The sequence below is a fragment of the Polyodon spathula genome, chromosome 19 (genome assembly GCF_017654505.1).
Source record: "Polyodon spathula isolate WHYD16114869_AA chromosome 19, ASM1765450v1, whole genome shotgun sequence".
In the NCBI taxonomy this organism is placed as follows: Eukaryota; Metazoa; Chordata; class Actinopteri; order Acipenseriformes; family Polyodontidae; genus Polyodon; species Polyodon spathula.
Window position 1 is genome coordinate 28,000,163 of NC_054552.1, and position 21,351 is coordinate 28,021,513.

Genomic DNA, 21,351 nt, shown 5'->3' on the forward strand with positions numbered 1-21,351 from the left:
CAATCCTTGTTTACTTAACCAATCTCATATGCATCTTTTTTTTTTTAATTTCCAATGTCGATGGTAATGTATAAAACTCAGACTTTTAGAATTAGAGTACATAAATCTTGCACTGTAAAGAAAAATCAAGATTAATAAGTTTTGTTTTTGCAGTCCGCATTTTTGTAACATTAACGTAATAAGGAATCCAAGTTCTCCACCACACTAATGAGAAAAGAGGTAATCCCATTTCCATAATGTTTCTTTGGAATACAATATATTGTGACCTGCTCGTTAAGAATAATTTACTTGATGCTTAAGTGCAGCCTTCATTTGGAATTTTCTGGCTAATGGCTGATTTCTTTGCAAGACATTACATTTAATAATAAAGCATGCCTTCTTCAACAGTGTAAATAAAAGCATGCTAGACGAGAATCCCAAAACTCTTAACAAAGGCAATTAAGCTTATAATTAAAAAAAAAAAAAAAACACAACACTGCCACATAAGAGAAAACCCTATTAAATTGTTATGCAGCATTTTATACAGACATTGGTTATTTTCTTCAGTAAAAGGCTCATGGGAAAACCCATTTTAAATCTTAATGTACCTGACTTAGTAATTCTAATAAAAGGTTCCGCTTTTAAAATGGCTCTGCAGGAATGTTCTCATTTGATATTGCACTGAAATTCTAGCTTATAGAGCTAGAGCTTATAATTAAACACATTTTTTTATACTTATTCATATACACATCTTTTCAGGTTTTATGTGAATTCCTTCCACACCCAAAGTCAAGGACACATGGCTCTGGTACAATATGGTCACCAATTATTTGTGAATTCAGGAGATATCCGTTAACATTTGATTAAAAACAAACAATACTTTCACACTTGTACTACATCCCTTATTATATGTAGCACCAAACATAGTAAATGTTGATGCTCACTACTACCTAAGTGCAATCCACACAGGATGGCAAAGGAATAAAAAAATCTAAAGGAAGCTACGTAGTAGTTTGCGTCTCTTGCATTGTGCAGTAGTTAATTTAAACAAGGTTTTTTTTTTTTTTTTTCTCTTCGTACTTGTCCTGTATGCATTGGCCCCTAAAAGAGGTGAATTTCACAGTGACCCCTCAATTTCCCCGACTACCGTGAAATCGCGATTTAGGTAGATAAAACATTTACATTTGAAATTGCTTTAAATAAAATTGAGACACTAAATGCAATAAAAGAAACATGGTATTCTATAGTAAAAACCTTTATTATCAGTGATGGTATATTCAGACAGATGTTTTAAAGTTTGTTATTAGAACATGCTTTCCATTTGTATTTAATGTAACAAACAATGACATTTTTTCTCTCCATATTGCATTTAATGAAAAATGTGGGTGTTGGCAATGCTTGATATACATTTCTCTAAATGCAGTTTGTATGCCAACATTTTTTGTACAGGAGATGACCTTCTCCCCCCCAGAAAATAAAGAACTGAAAATATCCTGTAGAGAAAACTGTAGGATGTGCTGTATTACTGATCGTCTCCCATTTCCACATCTTCTTGTAATTTTTGCACCATCTTGTCCTCCATCATCTTTGCTTTGCCTGTATTTAGAAGTCACATGAATAAATAAAAGCACATCAATAACACATTTTCATGTTACCCCTTCACCACACAGCTCATCAAATTTAGCTGCTAAACAGTGACACCTGCAGGCACAAAAAAGGAGCTGGAGAAGCCACTGTGTCAACTTGTGTAGGCTTAAGCTGAACAATTTGATATCATAGGAGATTCCTTTGCACCCAGGGGAAAAATCAAGGATTCACCAAGATGTCACACAGAACAAATAACAATATATGGAAACTCAATAATTCTTATCACATATTAGTTATTCTTCCCCATAATCAGCACTAATCTTGGAAGAGACTAACACAAAAAAATAATCATAAAAAAACACAACGTGGCAAGTTGTGGGCAGATCAAATACCAGAGATTTTATATTTAACTTTGCTTTCCAGTGAACCACCTGTGATCATGAGTTGATATAATTTGCAGCACTGATAAAGTACATATTAAAATTAGCTAAAGGAAAGCTTTTACCCAGTTACTCCCAGATTAATTAGGAGAATAGCAAGCATGCATTTTAAAAACAACCAGGGATGAGAATTCATATGAAAATGAGTTCCCCCTTGATTAAACACCGCCAAGCCAGCAGAATAAATCACAACCTTCCTGTAGAGAGGCTCCAGAAACACAATGAATAGCCACTCGCTTTTAAATCCGATTCTTACCTGCATGAGGAGCCCGGATAAGGTGGATATTCTTTTTGACCTCGCTGATAGCTTCCTCCTTCTCCAGCTGCTTGCCCTTCTTTAGCCTTTAAGAGTAAAATCCAAAATGAATACATTAAACACAAATGCATACAGGTTTACTTTCACACAAACAGTTAGATCACAAAATAAAGAGCACAACACCATGTTCAAAATGGTAACCTTTAGCACAAAAACAACTATAAAATATTGCACTGTATAGCAGCCCTTTTACATGTGTTTGCATTCAGTATAATATAGCAATGTCAGGTTGTTTTAAATAAATGTTTATTGTAACCATTTTAAGATACATGAGAATAAAAAGTACCATTTTGGAACCTAGATATATATATATATATATATATATATATATATATATATATATATATATATAGAGAGAGAGAGAGAGAGAGAGAGAGAGAGAGAGAGAGAGAGAGAGAGAGAGAGAGAGAGATAGGATATATATATATATATATATATATATATATATATATATATATATATATAGATAGATAGATAGATAGATGTATCTATTAAACACGCAATTACACAAAAGCCCATATCTCACCTGTTCATAATGAACCTTGCTTGACGTTTCCGTTTGATTTCTTCAACTCTCTTAATAGACTCCACTAAAATAAGTTAAGAAAAAAAACAGGATTTGAAATGGATTCCACAGACATATGCAGTAGAAAAATGAATGTGTGTGTTCTCGTCATGAAAACAAACAGCAGTTCAATGTATAGAGCCTGACAGCCTTATTCAGTTCTTTCAAATGCTATAATATACACTATAAAGACGAATGCATTTCATCTGCTTACCCGTCTTGTTCCACAACTCCCTCTGGTACTTTAAGGGCTCGTTTCTGCGCTTCTCAAACTCAAATGAATTGTCCTGCAAGACAAAACACAGACATCAACCTCCTAGTCTATTATAAACATGTAAATGCCAGCAGGTAATGAACAGAGCCCAACTCACTACAGTCAATTCTTTGCCTGAAGATTTGCGGAAAGCCTTGGTCCATCTGACCTTCCTTGGGTTGCGCTTCTTCTTGAAGTTTTTGTGGCATTTTGATTTGCAAAACCTGAAAACCTAAAAATAACAGAAAGTAAAGTAAAATCTCTGCAGAGCACAACCTCAAATACACTTTGAATGTCTACTGATGTTCTTGCAGGCAGCACTACTACAGATCAAATAACGCTACAAAAGCATCAATCTAGAGATAAATAAATTATTATACTTTTGTTATTGGAGTTGCTGAAACAATTACCACCAATACACACGCGCATTTTAGCACAGGTATACAAAAGGGTCTTGTTAATAAAGTTTTTACTTTGAGATAAATATAATTCACTGTTGTCTTTTTACTGCAATACACCAGTTCAGTAGAACTACTCTCGTGCCATCAAAGAAAACCCGTTTTCGCTGACAGTTCAGTTCGTAATACAGAGACACTTGAAATGTTTTTAAGATAAAACTAATAAAACAATTCAATTATTTTCGCAAAGATTTACTTGGCAATGTGATTCTGAATAGAATGTAAACAAATGACATCACAAAGCAGTGCCATGCTATATTCAGCACTTACAGCATCAAAATAATAAACATTTAATAGAACCACTTTAAAATTATTCTATAAAAGGACACGTATAACGTTAAAAACAATTACACGACCGTGCTATGCTTTGCATAACAAACACATGGCGTATTTTTGTAAGATAAGGCCTGAATCTAAGAACACTGACTACTCTTCAAAAGACCCCTTACCTTGCAGTCATTTCGAACAAACATCATCCCATGCCCTGGGTAGACCGGCCCAGAGCAAAAATAACATTTTTCAATACGCATATTTAATAAATACAAGACTCTAAACCACCAACTGAAACACTGAACTCCACAGCCTCGCTGGGAGGATTTACTAAAGGAAGTGGAAAAGTTCAGCTTCCGGAGAAGAAGGGTGCTGTACAGTGGTTTGTTTTGTGACACTGCCCCCTGTTGGACCTGCTGCATACCGCTCAGAAACAGAAGCTGTTTCTATATATTTTAAAATGTATTTTAAACACAAACTAAACCCCAAATATTTTATAGACAATGCATGTTCATATTGTATGCCCCATATTATAAAATATTTTACAGAACTGAGTGAATGACTGGATTTTGCTTTAAACTATCTTTGAAGTTTAAGTTGTAGGAATATTCTGATTTTATTTGTCATCAGTAAATACAGTATAATCGTAAATCTCAAAAAACTACTCACTTCTAAATCTTTTGTAGTCATTGTAGTCAGTTAATTTGGATTCATATGTTGTTTTTTACTGACTTTATGTGAACGAAAAGACACACATTTGCCCGTTTTCCCATTGGAAATAGTGATATTTTGAAATATCACTGTCCTGGTCACAAAAGCAAAGTTTGTGGGGAATAATAGCCATTTTCTATACTTTTGAGGCATAAGCAATTAGGAAATAACACTTACTACCCAGGAACAAAAAAACAAAAACATTGTTACACGGTGTTATTCTTCTATTAGAATTCTGAGAGAAGTCCTATTGGGTAATTAGCACCATATGTATTATTGACTTTTAAAGAGAATGAAGTTGTAGTAGTTACCAAAACATTAATGGATGTTTGATGAAGCAATTAGAATGGGCTAAAACCAGGTTCTATCAGAAACAAAGTGCAGCCTGGGTTCAAAAGCCTTTTTTGCAGGTCCCTTTTACTGATATTTTCTGTGTTAAGGTGCTGTGATAAATTTAAACCAGGGGTGGCCAATGTTGACCCTTCCACTCCTGGTCTTTGTTCCAACCCTGTTCTGAATTGTTTATTTTAACCAATTAATCCCCCATCCAGACCCCAAAGTAGTTCATTATGTAAGTGTACCTGTTAAATCTGGAGTGGAATAACCCTCTGGGATTGTGACTGGAAACCCCTGATCTAAACAGTGCCATTTCAAAATAATAATAAAAAGATTCACTTAATGTTTTTCAATGTGTTTTTGTAGCATATCTTAAGGCTTCAAGACCAGCATAGAGGCAACACTGTTTCAACTGTAGTGTAGTTCTCGCTTCTACACTTTGATTGTCATAGATCTCAGCAAACCCACACCAATTCTTGGTTCACATTTCCCCACAATACAATTTTCACCTAATAACCCAGAATCTTTTAATTATTTGGTATCTGTTCCTAACCTCTCAACATCTTTCATCCCAGGTTTATTTCAATGCTGATGCTTTCTTAAGTATGAAGCACAGCAAGAGTCAAATGCACTAAAATTGCTGTGTTGTAATATATTCTCACTTTGTATTATATTCTATACCAAATGCAAGCTTTATAGTAAACTCTTTGGTGTGCCGCACAAGCATCTCACAGCTTCAAGCACCAGTGCAGGTTAAAACCACAGTGCAAGGTAAACACACATTAACACAACCGCTCTATTGAAAAATGTAAAAAAAAATCAACCAAGTTGAAGAATTCTTCCAATAATGTACAAGACAAGAAACCCACAAGTATAAAAAGGTACACTTTCTTTAATTGTAAAGGGTATTTTTTTTTCTGTCAGGTGAAGCCATATTTAATTTGACAGCCTTGTAAACACATTCAAACAATACTGAAGCGATAAATATTTATTTTATTTTTCAGTATCAAACCTAAATGATTTTACAATTGGAACATGTTTAAAATGGAAACAGATATTCTCAGTGTTTTAGTACATAATGTTAATGGATAATATATATACCTTTACAATATTAATTTAAAAAGTGCTTAAATTACTATCAGCATGGATTAACTGTGAAATAACCAAAATAGTGAAAGAATGAGACAGCACTGAAGTAAAAAATAACAATAAAACACACACATATACATACATTTTATATATTATACACACACACACACACACACACACACACACTGAACTTTTAGCACTATGTTGACCCTAATAATTCCTATTCTTATCATAGCAAAGTGAGTCTTTCACTTTTTTTAACCACGACCACTAAAAGAAGACGCAGTCAGACGTGTCTTTGTAAAATTTGGGTTTAGAGATACATCAGAAATCCAGATCAGAACATATTAAGCCTTAAAAATACTGCATTTTACATTGTAATTTAAGCTTTGTTACTACAATTGTATATCTATATGTAAATCAAATATGCTATAGGATGTTCACTTATTCCACCAGTGAATTAAAATAATTTAAAAATGAACTATTGACTTGGACCAAACGCTACTGAAGACTGCATTGACTGCCTCCATACAATGTTTAAACAAAAGCCTGTGGGCTGTTTGCTGTCATCTTACACATGAAAATTAAACAACACTTTCATACTTTTTCTGTGGATAATAAAGATGCAAATATTAATGTTTACTACACAATTCTTAATAAATAATAAAATATTATGAGGAATCCTTTCATTACATAGAATGTACTTTACATATTTGGCATTATATTGAGCGTTTGGGAACAATCCAATGTTTTAAAAAAATACAATACAGTTGATTTAGGCACATATTGAAATCAAGTTTATATATATATATATATATATATATATATATATATATAATATCTATATATTTATACATATATATATATATATATATATATATATATACTAACATTGATTGTTTTTTTTAGGAACATAGAAAAAAGAAGAATCATGCACAAATCCCATCTAGTAAAAACAAGAAAGAACTATCCACCAAAACACCACCATAATAGGAATACTAAAGAAAATACATAAACATAACGTACACCCACCACAGGTTAACTGGAATCAAAGACTTTACGTACAAATCATTCTATCACCAATTTAATTTCCTATAATGATTATTAGACTTAGGACAATTGTGTCTCACCAAAACAGGACCAACAGGTTCTGTATACAGCACTTTCTATCCAATTAAGAAGTGAAATGGTCCCAAAAGAACATCTGGCAGTTTCAGTGCACTGAAGAAACTTTGCTAGCACTAACTCTGCCCTGTTTTCCTGTTGGAATACAAGAAAGTTTATATTTTAAATATCATGGCATCAGCAAGTAGTCGCCACCTCTCCTGACCCATACAGTACATTGCATGCGTATGGTTACTTTATTACTGGTTACTGGTAGTACAACTGTAGTTAAAAGGGGCAAAATAAATGTAGTCTTTCCTTTAGCATTCACCTCCATCTCTTCTGACGGAGGGCTTTGTTACAATAACACCGAAAGTTCATGTCCTTTGTCAAGGCAACTGCAGCTGTACTACTCAGAAACCTGGGGTGCTCCTCCAGGTGCAGATTAACAGTTGCACATGCCCTGGTCTTTGTCCTTGCTGTCACTGAGCCGCTCCGTAGACCCGTGGCCATTGGAGCGCACTACCCCGTCGGGGATCCACGACTTGTCCACGCACCGCTCCATCCGCTTCATGATGAGATCCAGGAGAGTGTCCACTACTTTGCTCACATTGTGCCCATTGGCTGCACTTGTTTCAAAGTAAGGAATCCTACAAAAAAAAAAAAAAAAAAAAGGTAACACATTAGCTTGGTTCTCTCAATCCTGTCACTTCTGTCTTGGCAATTTCAGTGTCATTTTCTGTATAATTTAGAAGACATTACATCCCGGTGTCCCCCAAGATCCGATCATGTCAATTAGGATACAACGTTGTCATCAAAAAATGTCAATATACTAATTTATAGGAACTCTAAGAAACCAAATCAAGTAAAACAGAGATCAATGGCAATTAACTGAATTTCTGTTTGTTTCTCTGTTTGAGTAAGGGCTCTGATCGATTGGTACCGTAAAGATTTTAGGATGAGGAACAAAAGTACAGTACTTTGACATACGAGTCACTCTTAATCAACCAAAATGATCAATCTTTCAAGTGGCCTTTACAGAACAGCACATGCATAGACCAGAAAATGCTCCCATTACAGTCTGGAGCAACCCTAGAACCACTAACAAGCATTTTACTTACTTAAAAAAAAAAAAAAAAAGACTACGTTTGAAAATGAAGCAACCCTCTTTGTAGCTGGCTATCTTTGTTCAGGACTTGCAAAACATCCTGCAAATGAGTAATTTCATTTTTTTCATTCTTGTAAGTTAATACTCAAAAGACAATGGTAGAACGTGTTCAACACTCATGTCTTGAGCTCACTCAGACGTGTTTTCAACAACAAGGATGAGGATTTGAGCATTTGCTGTCATTAAACTATCCTTATGTTGCGTGAGTTTTGCCCCATCTACCTCAACACCTTCTTTATCACCACAGGACACAAAACAGCACAGATTCCTGGACATTGAATAAATGTTTTGATGAAATTGGACACACTCATTAATTAAAATGTACGCAGATAAACAAAATCTAAAAAGTATTTTTGCATTGTATTCAGCCTTAGCCACAGCAATGCTGATCTTTTAGTGTACACTTTTAACATGCACTATATTGGCCTCTGCATTTTTAAACAATGCCCCCTCCCAGGTAGAGACTGGAATCCATCAATTTTCTCTATATGGATTTATGAGAGATATGTTTCTTATGGCCAAATACAAAGAACTATTCAATCAGGGAACCACAAAAATCATTCACTGTCACTTTAACAATGGGTTTATCACTGTATGCCAATAGCTATTTTCAATGAGAGCTCAAACAAGAGCTCTTAATCAAACTATTATTGTAGAAGACTGAAATGGTACAAAGGTAAGAGAAAACTACTCCACCCTTTCTGGAGGTCTATAACTACCATTTAAATAGATAGATTATTTGCATTGTTACCTGCTGCATCAAACATTTGGGCTAATGCAAACACTGCGTCTGCTGGCATTTGACACTTCCCTCTTAGTAAACTAGAACACAGTTTAGCAAGAGCTACAATGTCAGGCTACATACCCATATTTATCAGCAAGCTCCCTGGCTTCCTCTTCCTTCACCGCTCTCTGGTCGTCCAGATCACATTTGTTGCCACATAAAACAATGTCTGGGTTTTCACAATATGCATGCGTCTGTAACTGACCTAAATAGAAAGACATTAATGTGATAAATATTTGCAGTGTTAATTGTAAAACAGACACCTGCTTTCCATCCAGGCTGTACTGCCATTTCTGAAAGTTGTACATTTAATAAAACAAGACTTTTTAAAAAAATACATTCAGTTACGACTTATTTGGGTTTATTTTTATGATCTAAACTGTGGCAAATGAGCCAAATAATATCACTGGTTCATATATCCTTCTGGGGCTTCCCCTCAAGGGGGGTTTAATGGCCTCCTTAATAACATCACCGAAAACAATTGAAATGCAATGCTGCAAAAGAACAAACGTTTAAGAGTTTAAACTATTTTGATTGGCTGCTGTTCAGACCATGAATATAGACCCCCATTTACATTAGCATACAGTGACTCCAGGTATTTAGGCTTAAGGACATATAACTATTACAGTACAAACTCTGAAGAACTTAAAAGAATGTTAAATCGTACTCATCCAGCTTCTGACGTTAAGGAAACTTTGCTCATTTGTGAGATCAAATAGCAAAAGAAAGCCCATGGAATCCCTGAAGAAAGCTGTTGTTAAACTTCGAAATCTAGGAGGACGAAGAAAACATCAATGTGGTATGCAGTACTCATAAAAATAATAATAATAATAAATAATAATAATAATAATAATAATAATAATAATAATAATAATAATAATAACCCACCTTTCCTGTCCCGCCGTGTCCCAGAGCTGAATGTGTATTCTTTGCCCTCTGACAGAATTCCCCTCTGGGCCACAAGATTTATACATCTATTAAAAGTAAGAGATTTTTTTTTTTTTTTCTATTAAGCTTATATTGCCTTTGTTTTATGCCACCAAAGCAGCATGCTTGAATTCAAAAGCACGCTACACACATAAATTAGATTGTTTAAAATCGATAAAGCCATTTCATTTAGTGTCCTTGAAAACCTTCTTGTGGCAGCAGGACAGAAATGCCCAAAGGGAACCATTCTAGTTTAGAAACTGAAGGTGGTCAGTTACATTGTCATCTAAGCTCTTCTTGCTGTTTACAGCTCTTAAATCAGCAAATGTTTCCACTGCGACATCCTTATTCACTGTAGTGGAGAATGCAAGCGAGCAAGTGACGTTTTCTAAATAATTTGACAAAGTTTGTAGTTGCAAGGTTTGCATGCTCAAAAACTACCAACAGACAGAAATTATTAACAAGCTGAAGAATATTTAAGAAAATAGAAAAACACTAAAATCTTTTTCGTCTTTGATCTGTGTTCCAAACCTCCGGAGGTCAACTTCTGGTACTTACATTCCTGCTCATCTTTCATACAGAATTCAAAAACACCTGATCCAGTTTGGTTTTCAAGTTAAATAGTGTGTGACTATTTCCGGTACAGGGTCATTTCAGCTTGCAGAGCCGGACCCAGGAGCAGCTCCTCAACTAACCCAAGCCATGGCCCCCTGGAGCACTCCCATCATGGGACAAACCTAATCAAATGGCAGCAGTTCCCAAGCAGGCCAACTCCAAGTGAAAAAAAAAACTACTAAAACAGGACAGTGTTGTCAATTACAACTGCTTACTCACCACCCTTTTTTCTCTGAAGTCTATGCCCACTGTTGTGATAAACTTAGAGTTGAACTTTCCATCTGTGTACTGGTACAAGAAGCTGGTCTTTCCCACGCCCGAGTCTCCCAGAGCCAAGAATTTGATGAGGTAATCATAGTCCCCATCAGACATGGTGAGAACTTCGCTCTGACCTGCAACACAAGCAAACACACCACTGTTAATTATAATTTTTTTTTTTTTTAAACTCAATTTGACCTAATCAATTAACAATTAAGTTTTGCCACACAAAAATATAGCAATGCTTTTTTGAGGGTAGGGCTAATATGTTACTGCTAAAGCCAGAAACTGGTCTAAGACTATCTCTCCACAAATAAGTTAATGCTAGACTAACCCAATAATTGGGTTATTCAGAGTAAAGCTTCTGGGTTTTTTTTAGAATATGTACATGAATACAGTACTGGAAACTCACAGCACAAAGCAAAACGTAGTAGAGGTGTTGGGTTTTTTACATTTTCTATAAGAACAAGCATATCTGAACTCCAGGAGGAGCACCCTAGTGCTGTATTTTAGATTTTACTAGCTATCCAAAGGGCATACATGTTGCTGTTAAAAAATCAAGAATATCCAGTCCTCATTATTTTATGGTAAAGTCACACCCTTCTTAATGCTGCATGAACTGTGTCTAACAGAATAATGATGGTATGTTACAAAATAGCAGTGTATTGCACAGTATACTAAACATAAAACAGAAGCAAAGACCAGTAATTAAATGCTTAACAAACAAAAATGTAATGTGTGTGTGAAAAATCCTAGCTTCAAAAGCAACCACAAATCCAACTTACCCTTGTGAAAGACTACATAACATACTGTAGAAGAAAATGTCTTTCACATCATATGACTGCCCCATGAGAAAATATCCAACAAAGATCAACATTCTTTTCACTTCTCTGAACTCGTAACACTCAGCACAAGAATAAGCTGCTTAACAGTTGGAAGAAAATCGAACTCGAGATAAATCTGTTCAGCCGTAGCTGTGGTAGCATCTAACTCAGCAAACGCTCAGACCCCACAAAGACTGGCATTTTATCTTATAAATGTTGGCTTAAAACTCCTACCTAAATGTGTAAAAACTTCTACCTAAACATGTAATCCTCAACCATGCTAAAGCAGTCCAGCCAGAGATTTACACATTTCAGGGGTCACATTAAAAACAAACTTGTGCATCACCAGATCTACAGTATTTTTACCACTTTGACTGATGTATAGTTTTCTGTGTATTTTGCTTGTTATATTGCAGCTGTTGGTCTAACCAGCGAGTCAGTGATATTAACACATTATACCTGTCATTATAATGAAAACCAAGGTCACTGTCATGACCATCAAATCAAATGCTAACAAATACCTATGCAAAGTTAAATCAAAATGTAGCCTTTCAATAACTCAGCCAATCGGTTTCCATTACTCTGAATAACACAGGGCACTCAGAGTGACATTCAGACTATGATGAAGAATATCTTGGACTAAATGTCAATGCAAAGTTTCAAATCTTGATTGTGTGTTTCTGAAGGTACAGGCACTCATTAGCCCAACTTTTCCATAAGCACTGTGGCCAGTTATAACATGCTAATCTTGAAAAAGGCAATTCCTCGGTAAAAATTGTGTTATTTGCCTACCCTGCACCTATGTTGAAAATTACAGCCAAACCTAGGGAAATTAGAATAATAAACTATCACACTAATGGGTGAGTTTAATCAAAAAACAGAATAGGCTTTACTCAGAATGCCATCCATACGATTTATTTTCAACACATTCGTCAGTGCTGTAAATAACATGTAAAAACAGATTATTGCATCCATGAATACACCGTGAACAACGAGCATATCAAAAATGCTTATTCTACCTAATCAAACAAGCAGAACTCACAGAGTTATGTATCAGTTAAATTGTGCTTATTCTCCTTTAGTCTTATGCACGCTCAGTCTCAAATTAATGTAAAGCCATCTCTTGCTAAACATTAAATTTCAACATGAACAGTCGATACAGATCGTTTTTATTATATATAGAGAAAAGGTAAATAGTCTTTAAAAGTACATTACAAGCAAGTTACTCAATATTGTTCACATAATAAAAACCTTGAATAGTAATATTTTCATTTAAAACAGGGTTTTAAACACCAATGATATACAAAGTTGATATGTTAAAATCTCCCCTCTTTAGAAATACTTGGTAATAAACCTCCACCTGTGAATGGAGTCAAATAATCAAGACTATAACAGAGCTTGAAGATGTAAATGTAACCTCCCGCTGCTGCAAGCACAGGCAGACCCATATTTATTTGGCGACACTGGCAAGCATGTATCAAGAGAATTCTTCTGTTTCTGATAAAAAATAAAAAATAAATGTAGTAAGTCGATGCCAAGGAAATCATTTCATATAGTTTAGAATTTGTACATTATTTAACCTGTACCTCCCCCAGCGTAAGTATTTTGTTCCTTATACGGACAGTCTCTTTTTCCGGCTGTCAGTACTTGTGTGATCATTATTCTTGTTAGTTTACAAATGTACAATAATTATTTGTTTTCAATGTGTGTGTGTATATATATATATATATATATATATATATATATATATATATATATATATATATATATATATATATATATATATATATATATATATATATATATATATATATATATATATATATATATAATACACACACTTTTCTGACCAAACCTTAAATGTTAATATTTTCATTACAGAGCTTTATGACACCGCACACCAGGTTTACCTTCCTCCCTGTCTAAATATTTAGTAACACACCTCCACCCAGTGAATGAAGTGAACAAGCACCTGCTGTAGGTTATCTATCCACTGTTATCTGGAAGGTGTCCATTTAGCAGAGCCCCAGACAAACAAAGACACTGAATCATCAATAAGGATTACATTTTGTCATGGAGGTCACCAAAATCGTGAATTTGAGCAAAAGTCTGTGAAACCTGGGAAATGAATGTAAAAACATATTTGGTTAGGCACTGCCTTTATTTCCTTTAAAAATGCAGTACAGTATGCGAGTATCTGTAAATTGTTTGGTTGTGTGCACACAGCATTTACGTGTAACTAATGAACACAGATCGTATTACTGTTGTGATCTTTACATAAATACAGAGCTTGTTCATTTTTTTTTTTTTTTTTTTTTAAACAAAAGTGGGCTTGCATCTTTAAAAAAATATTAACTAATACTTATATTTTATTTCTTGAAACTTTGTTTTCATACACTGTAGTGTACCCAAGTAGTCTGTTGAAAATACTCACTTTCTCCAAAACTAAACATTGCTAAACAAAATACTTCAGACTGCCGCTGAACTTTTTTTTTTTAAATTTATTTCCTGCAACCTATAGCTAAAACATGAGGTTTATCTGTGTAGTCAATCTGTTTTTTTCTGATCTTTGTGATGCCCGCTTCTTAGACATGGTGCCTGTGTGACTTGACTAACTTTTTTTTTTTTTTTTTTTTTTTTTTAAAAAAGGGGCAGTGCTCTGTAGGCTACTCAGAAACAACCAATTTAAAACGTCTCATTCTTATTATTGAATAATATTTATAACAGTACTGTTTAATTTTGAACACGGTAGTAAAAAAACACATAAGAAATAAGGCTGATACACGCCCCTTACAAAGGAGCCGGCTCTTTTGTACAGCGGTATCGGCGCTAGGCTGGAGTGCGAGAGGTTCTGGCTCCACACCCGCCCTCTGCCTGTGTGTGGATTGCCTCTTGGAATTCTTGGCTTTTTTTCTGCAACTTTCCTGTGTATGTACAATAACCGTGACAAAATCGTATCCTTAATCATCAATGTTGACTGCTGATGACTATAACAGCAGCTTATGCACACTAGAACTGAAAATAAAAAAAAACATCCCAGCTATTCACTCGGTGCACCTGTTAGCAAATAACAATACATTTCAGTTGCTTTCCAGTAATAATAGTGGATCTTCAACAGTAGCAGCAGGTTACATACAACACTATGTAATATGCTGAGCAACAATATGTCTGCCGTTAGATGTAGCCCATTCACTAGCTGCTCATATATTGAGAGGCTTTCAATATTTGATTTTTAAATGCTTGCCCAAAGCTTCAAGAGCACTTTGAATATGTAGGCTCTCACAAGAAATCAGACTTGCTTGCTAATATTTCTTTCTTGGTACTACTATTCAATTAAAAACTTACACCTTGCGAACACCTTGCTCATGCACACATCATGTGAAAGCAACATCTGGAACACTGATCCCTAGAACTATTCCAATGCAAATGGCAGAACAATCTTACCTTCACGACAACAAACAGTAGGAAATCCCCAGGCTTAAAGTCAAAGTACTGCGATCTGCAGAAGCTCTTTGCAACACCACCTACTGTAGTGAGCACACAGCGTTCCGAGCCTATGTGTCACAAAGGAGTGGCTCGCACCTGCATTCTGCACCACAGCTGAACTTGCTTATGCTAGGAAGGTTTTTGAAGCATCTAAAACTACATTGCAGTGAACAAACATGCTCTTGTAATGTCTAGTGATTAAGGAAATGGAGCGCTGAACAGCTGAAACCATAGGGCACGTACTTTTTTCTTTCAACACTTCAGCATGCAGCTATAAAGAGGACACGGTCTTTTCCATTCTTACGCAGAACAGCTGCATCCTGATGATTATGACCGGACATGTTCACAGACATTCTCCATCACTGCATATTCATACCACAAGGCCAATAAAAGAAGTCAGATAAAAATCAGAGTGATAAGTTATACAAACTGAATATTAATTCAAAGTCTTATATTAATTTTGTCACAGTATCATTTAGTTTTTATTATATTTATATAAAAAAGAAATGGTATATCATTATTATCAGGTTCCTTTCAGCAGGGAATTCTATAATTAAGCCTGAACAGAACCTATAAAATCTTTCCCCTGGATTCCATCAACCATCTATTTTTATGGGTAATCCTGATATAACATATAGGTAGTTGATGCAATACAGTGCAATTCCCAAGTGCTGTAAAATGTTCTAATAAAATCCAGCAGGGCATAGGTTGATCAAACCAATCCCAAAACTTAACCTAAAAAACTGCAGATACTCTATAATGCAACTTACCATTTACTGTACCTAACACGTTTGACCTTATTAATAACATACCTTAACGCTTCAAGGAAAAACAGAACAGATTTTGATTCTGTGTAGAAGTTTTGATCCGTCATGCATCAAAGTGAACTTCAGCCTTTAATCCATCCACAGAACAGCTCTTCGTCTCATCTTCAAGAAACAGGTTGGCATAAATTTGCAACAGTCTGACCTTTTGAGAAACTTGTATTTCACTGAAGTATCACATAAAGCAACTCAAACTACTTCTTTCCAAGGCAACACTCACACATGGACTTAACTCAAAATGCACAACATCCTTATCTAATAAGTATCAGCAGTTCGTCATGTGGCAGCGTTGACCAGTCAGGTGACTCTAACATTTAACAAAGCCAAGTACCCAATTATATAACCATGTCTCCTATGATATCACCACAATATCTACACTTCAAGGTTTTTTTTTTTTTTTTTGCAGCATTTTTTGCATTTTATTTTACCAAGGCACTATATCTCATAAGAAAATGCTGTACATTCTTGTGAATGTACATTCTCATTCCTTACCCTTATCAGTGGAACAAGCCTTGAGCAAAGAGTCTGTAGAATGACAGTGCCTAGTTCCATTGCACTAAAGCATTATCACTAATATAAAATCACTGCAAGTCAGAAACTACAGGTTATTAACTCTGCCTATTCAGATTTATTTATTTTTACACTATCCTCAGTGTTGTTTACTTTTATTTCAATTGGTTCTTCACGGCCTGGCATTGCTTTGGGAAAAGATTGGATGGTTTTGGCACTTTTTTCCCCATATTTGTTTAAATTACTGCTCAAGGGTAGAAAAGTTTCTCTCAGAAGATCACAGGGGAAACACACAAATCAACACCTTCACGCCCACAGGGGCAGTGGCAGAAGAACACGGCTCCTTACAGCCATTAGCGTCTGTAGCAATCCTAAGCTTCATAATGAGGTAGCATGAGTCACACAAAATCCACCCCCAATCACTGTGTATTGAAGACCTAGCCTACATATTGTAACAAGACTTGCAGGGCAAAGTGTGAAGACAGTGGTAGTTTAGTTTCTCTGGAGGTATGAATCTTCTATATGGTTGTAACTGTGTTTTTAATCCCTCTAAGAAAATATGTCTTTATTCTTGCAGTGAGTACTTTCTGGCTAATTTTAAATTGTTACAATAGTTTTATTCCTTTCAGAAATTATTCGATTGCTTTTGCCTCTGCGCTTCAAAATAGCAAAGTTACATTAATTATCAGACTGGCGCAAGCTGTTTAAAAAAAGTTAACTTCTGCATTCACATCGGTTTTCTTGCTAACAGAAATAACGTTTGTACAAATGTCACAATCAATTTCCCAGTAACCACCTCTACTGTTGGAATGTTACACACACCAGCTAACAGTATTAAACCATATATAATTTATAATAAATATTTTTAATTGTCAGTTTATCAAGAATAATGGTAACATGAAAGCAATATATTAGGGCAGGTGTTACGTTAAGGTCACTGACGCTAGGCTACTGATCTATGGGCAGAGGTTTAAAAATATATATCTTACTAGAAAATGTAGATGGGAGAATCGTAATGTGCAGATACAAAATGTAAGGAATGCATCGATTTGATCACGATCAAGCTGTCAGCCACATTAGGTAAACAAAATTATAGTTAGACTACAACTATGAAAATATGAAGCCTTTCCATGATGCTTGCATACTTCAGAAGCACTAAAGTATTAACCTATCTGTAGATTTGCTTGTACAGATTCAACTATTAGTATAGTAATATACCAATGCAGGGTAAATAACTCGTAACTTTGAGACTAATAACATGTATTATTAAGAACATTTTGAGTTTAATCTTCTTTGAAAGGTTTTACAAACAAATAGTTTTATAAAGTATCAAATGGCTTTCCAAATTAAAAACTTTTTGATGCCACTACAGTTCATGGTCAAAATGGTCCTCTTAACTCCCATCTGCCCTACTTTTTTTTTTAGGAAGAGCCCAGAGTCATGCCATAGCACACTTCTATAACCACTGTTTTCCTATTAGACAATTCACTGGGAAATGGAGAGCCCATGCTTTCGGTTACTTTCTATCTCATCTGAAACCATGCAAAATAAGTAGTCATGTTAGAGCAATGGAAACCCCAGCTGGCTTCATTTCCCATTTATCAATTTTAATATCAATTCTGTTTAATATCTATACTGTATGCATAGAAAGCAACTTTAATGAGAAAATATTAGCCACTTAAAGATACAAATCTACTGAGATTTGACAGTAACTTGTTTCCGGAGAAACATCACCCTTCACCTAAACTGATATTAAACAGTTCTAAAGTCTAGGTATTCATTCTCTCAGTACTAGCATTACATATTTTACAGTGGCATACCAATGGCTTAGTTCGTTAATCACAGTACAGTACCCTTATCAAGTATATAAATAAAACATATGTACAAGAAGTGTACCCCCGGGGTTATTTATTGATCACTTATTAAAATGACTACAAACAACTGAATAGCAAATCCAGGAGATCGCGGTTAGGCCAAGTTACTGTGTATTAATATCTGCAGTGTGCGCAACGGAGTGTTCCAGGCATAAGAAAATAATACATCTGTTTGTTTCTTTATTAGTTACAACAACAAATGATAAACAGCTGGTCTGCTTCCAATATTTAATACATTTTTTATATTAATCATATGTTATGCCCTGTAACCCCTGGACATGAAAAACACTTGTGTGTGTGTGTGTGTGTGTATATTATTATATATATATATATTATATATATATATATATATATATATATATATATAGATAGATATATATATAGATAGATAGATAGATAGATAGATAGATAGATAGATAGATAGATAGATAGATAGATATAAACCTGTGGTCTAGATTAAGAATCTTCAAATTCAAAGACCCTACGATGGGCACTAATATATAGTAAGTAACATATAGTAATATATAGTAAGTAACAGGATATACAAACTTTGTATGTGGAAAGAACAACAATAATTTCCATCAATAACTAGTGCAGTCTATTAAAATAATTATAGGCAGTGTCACTCACACATATCGTACATAACCGTGCATGCCAAAATCTGTACAGGATACTGTATCCTGCATGTTGTTTACTGAAGTTCATAAATACAGTACCAACCTACTTCTATATAAGGACAGGCCCAAAATAGCTTATCAGGACGATGGGTTGAAAGTAACTAACAGAAGTGTTCAATGTGTGCTTTAAATGTTGCAACTGATGGTGGCAGTAAATTCGTCGCTTTGCCTTTGACCGCTAGAGTTCTAACTTATATGCACGCGATTACAGTATGTAGTATGTTACATCATAACTTGTGTCAAACTCCTTCAATACTTCGCAAATACGTGCAGCTAAAACAGACACATTTATTACATAAACAGATTAAAAAAACGACAATTACTTAAGTTAACCTAAGTTTTACTATATAAGGATGGAACTATTTTACTTACCGACACCGGAAAATGATAGTCCTTTTTATTACTTACTAGCGTGAAAAACGCAGTTCAACTTTCTGACCACTTCTTCTGACACTCTCCTTTTAACCAGTTTGTCCGTCCTTTTTGGGTTGTAACCAATGCAAACCTGCCCTTTTCCGTTAATGCAACATCACTTCCCGTAATATCGACTCCTCCTTCTGTATCACAATCAAACTGATGCTATCTCGCTGAAGCAAGTAGAACGGAATTTATGCGAAAAATGCATTTCCCTGTCCTTGGCCACTTCGCTTTTACACCACTCTCTACACTGGGCGATGCTGCAGTCGCAGTTCGTGAGGCTTTGCACAGTGCGTAACGTGGTCTTCTTTTAGATTTTAAGAGGCAGTTAATAAAAATAGTAAGGTGAGATAATAACTGTTTGAACCTTAAATTAAAAAAAATAAACATGCATATATAATGTGATATGTAAAATATGTTTGAATAATACAGTATAATGACATACATCTTGAATCAAATACATTTGCAGTTTAGTTTTTCCATTTAGATTTTTTAGAATTGAGATATGTAAGCTGACGTTTTTTTCTGAGTATTTTATAAAAACACAACCCTTGTTGAACAATAAATTGAACTGCAGCAGCAATAGTCGATTAACTGCGTGGATATTGCGTGGACTGTCTTTACTAGAAGCACCTTGTCAGCTTTAACATCTGATCACGCTTAAGAATCGTTTACATGTGTATATGATATGATATACTGTACTTTTTTTTTTTTTTTACTGGGGATTTTCAGCATTATGTACAGTATAATTATATTATGAAGTAGGTACAATTTGTTGCAAATGCAGTCAATTAAGCTTTTTTTGTTTGCATCCCTGTTTTAAAAAAACATAAAGAAGGTTTGATATTCAAATAATATATAGATTTGTCCAAACTGGCCATGACAAGGGACACTTCTATCTGATCCTGAGGGCAGTCTGATTAATCTTGAATTAGATTGTGGCGCTCGCTCCTTGGAAATTGGTGTTACACCAAATGGATCTTTGGGCAAGCCAGAGTCTCGAGGTTATTTATTAGTTATACTTATCATTGCTAATGAACTGTAACTCAGAGGCTCATGCTGTCCAGGCAAGTGGCTCATATTGATGCCAAATAGTTACACCCACCCACTGTTATTTATAGTAAGGGCCATTCCATGTGAATTCCAGATTTTTGTTTCAAAACTGGAGTTGCAGAGCTGCAAGCCCCTGAAATGTTTCCTTTCTACGTGTATTTTAAAAAAGGTCATTAGCCATAACGCGTAGGGGTTTACTGTTAACAATGACGGTCTTTGATATTACATGATCTCTTGCACACATATAGAAGCAGACTGTTTTATTTGGTACTGCCAGTGTGGTTTCATATGTTCATGTGCATCAGACTTGAAGCTCCTGGAACAAGGCAGCTACTTCAGCAATTATACTGTGCAACTAGCTGCTCTAAAAGTTGCACAACCAAGTAGCTAACAACACAGTGTCATTACATGTGTTAGGCAATAAAAATAAGAGAACCTAAAAACTGCCATTCAGGAACAGGGCAAGCTACTGGAGATGATTGCACAAGATTAGAACGCCTACTCCTTGCAACACATTTCAGCAACTGCTAACAAATAACTCCGGGTTGCCAGCCATTCCAGGTAATGTAGGTGTGGACCATTTCTCTACTTTTGGCATAACAGACAAAACAGCAGATCTGACAGGCTGTAGAAATGTACTCTGGAAGGCATTATGGAGAAAAGCATTTAAAATGACATATTTCAGCTGGAAAAAAAAAGCAATAAGACTTCAAAAATAATGTATTATAATCATATAAATTAACCCGACAAGTTCTAGAGTTGCAATGATTTATTACAGTTCCATTTCTGACCAACAATAATTTGCATTCATCACCATCATCAAAGC

The 21,351-nt window shown here is 35.0% G+C and overlaps 2 protein-coding genes across 4 annotated transcripts; both read right to left on the reverse strand.

Annotated features, from left to right (window-relative positions):
* Window positions 1-1,218: 1,218 nt before the first annotated feature.
* Window positions 1,219-4,209, reverse strand: LOC121294348 (probable ribosome biogenesis protein RLP24). Its single transcript, XM_041217966.1, has 6 exons — window positions 4,048-4,209; window positions 3,259-3,372; window positions 3,102-3,174; window positions 2,849-2,912; window positions 2,263-2,348; window positions 1,219-1,575 (listed from the first exon to the last, which is right to left on the reverse strand). Exons 1-6 carry the CDS (start codon window positions 4,126-4,128, stop codon window positions 1,502-1,504), a joined length of 492 nt encoding a protein of 163 aa, XP_041073900.1. The 5' UTR covers window positions 4,129-4,209; the 3' UTR covers window positions 1,219-1,501.
* A 2,674-nt stretch (window positions 4,210-6,883) lies between these two features.
* LOC121294907 (ras-related protein Rab-27A) lies at window positions 6,884-19,540 on the reverse strand. Of its 3 annotated transcripts, XM_041219094.1 has the most exons (7): window positions 19,428-19,519; window positions 15,983-16,099; window positions 10,822-10,994; window positions 9,949-10,034; window positions 9,728-9,831; window positions 9,142-9,265; window positions 6,884-7,758 (listed from the first exon to the last, which is right to left on the reverse strand). In XM_041219094.1, the coding sequence occupies exons 3-7, from the start codon at window positions 10,972-10,974 to the stop codon at window positions 7,554-7,556; spliced, it is 672 nt and encodes a 223-aa protein (XP_041075028.1). In that variant the 5' UTR covers window positions 10,975-10,994; window positions 15,983-16,099; window positions 19,428-19,519; the 3' UTR covers window positions 6,884-7,553. The 3 variants fall into 3 exon arrangements, with proteins under 3 accessions (XP_041075028.1, XP_041075029.1, XP_041075027.1); XM_041219095.1 differs by lacking the exon at window positions 15,983-16,099 and having other exon boundaries at window positions 19,464-19,540; XM_041219093.1 differs by lacking the exon at window positions 15,983-16,099 and having other exon boundaries at window positions 19,428-19,528.
* Between the last annotated feature and the right edge of the window lie 1,811 nt (window positions 19,541-21,351).

Bases quoted from the DNA above. Each gene is read 5' to 3' on its own strand.
- LOC121294348 (XM_041217966.1), bottom strand. From the start codon at position 4,128: ATGCGTATTGAAAAATGTTATTTTTGCTCTGGGCCGGTCTACCCAGGG. The intron at 2,913-3,101 runs GTAAGCAGATGA...AACTTATTTTAG, and splicing joins GGAGTTGTGGAACAAGACGG to TGGAGTCTATTAAGAGAGTT. The intron at 1,576-2,262 runs GTAAGAATCGGA...TTCTAAATACAG, and splicing joins TATCCGGGCTCCTCATGCAG to GCAAAGCAAAGATGATGGAG.
- LOC121294907 (XM_041219095.1), bottom strand. From the start codon at position 10,974: ATGTCTGATGGGGACTATGATTACCTCATCAAATTCTTGGCTCTGGGA. The intron at 9,266-9,727 runs GTACGATTTAAC...CTTTCTATTTAG, and splicing joins TAACGTCAGAAGCTGGATGA to GTCAGTTACAGACGCATGCA. The intron at 7,759-9,141 runs GTATGTAGCCTG...TTTTTTTTGTAG, and splicing joins GAGCTTGCTGATAAATATGG to GATTCCTTACTTTGAAACAA.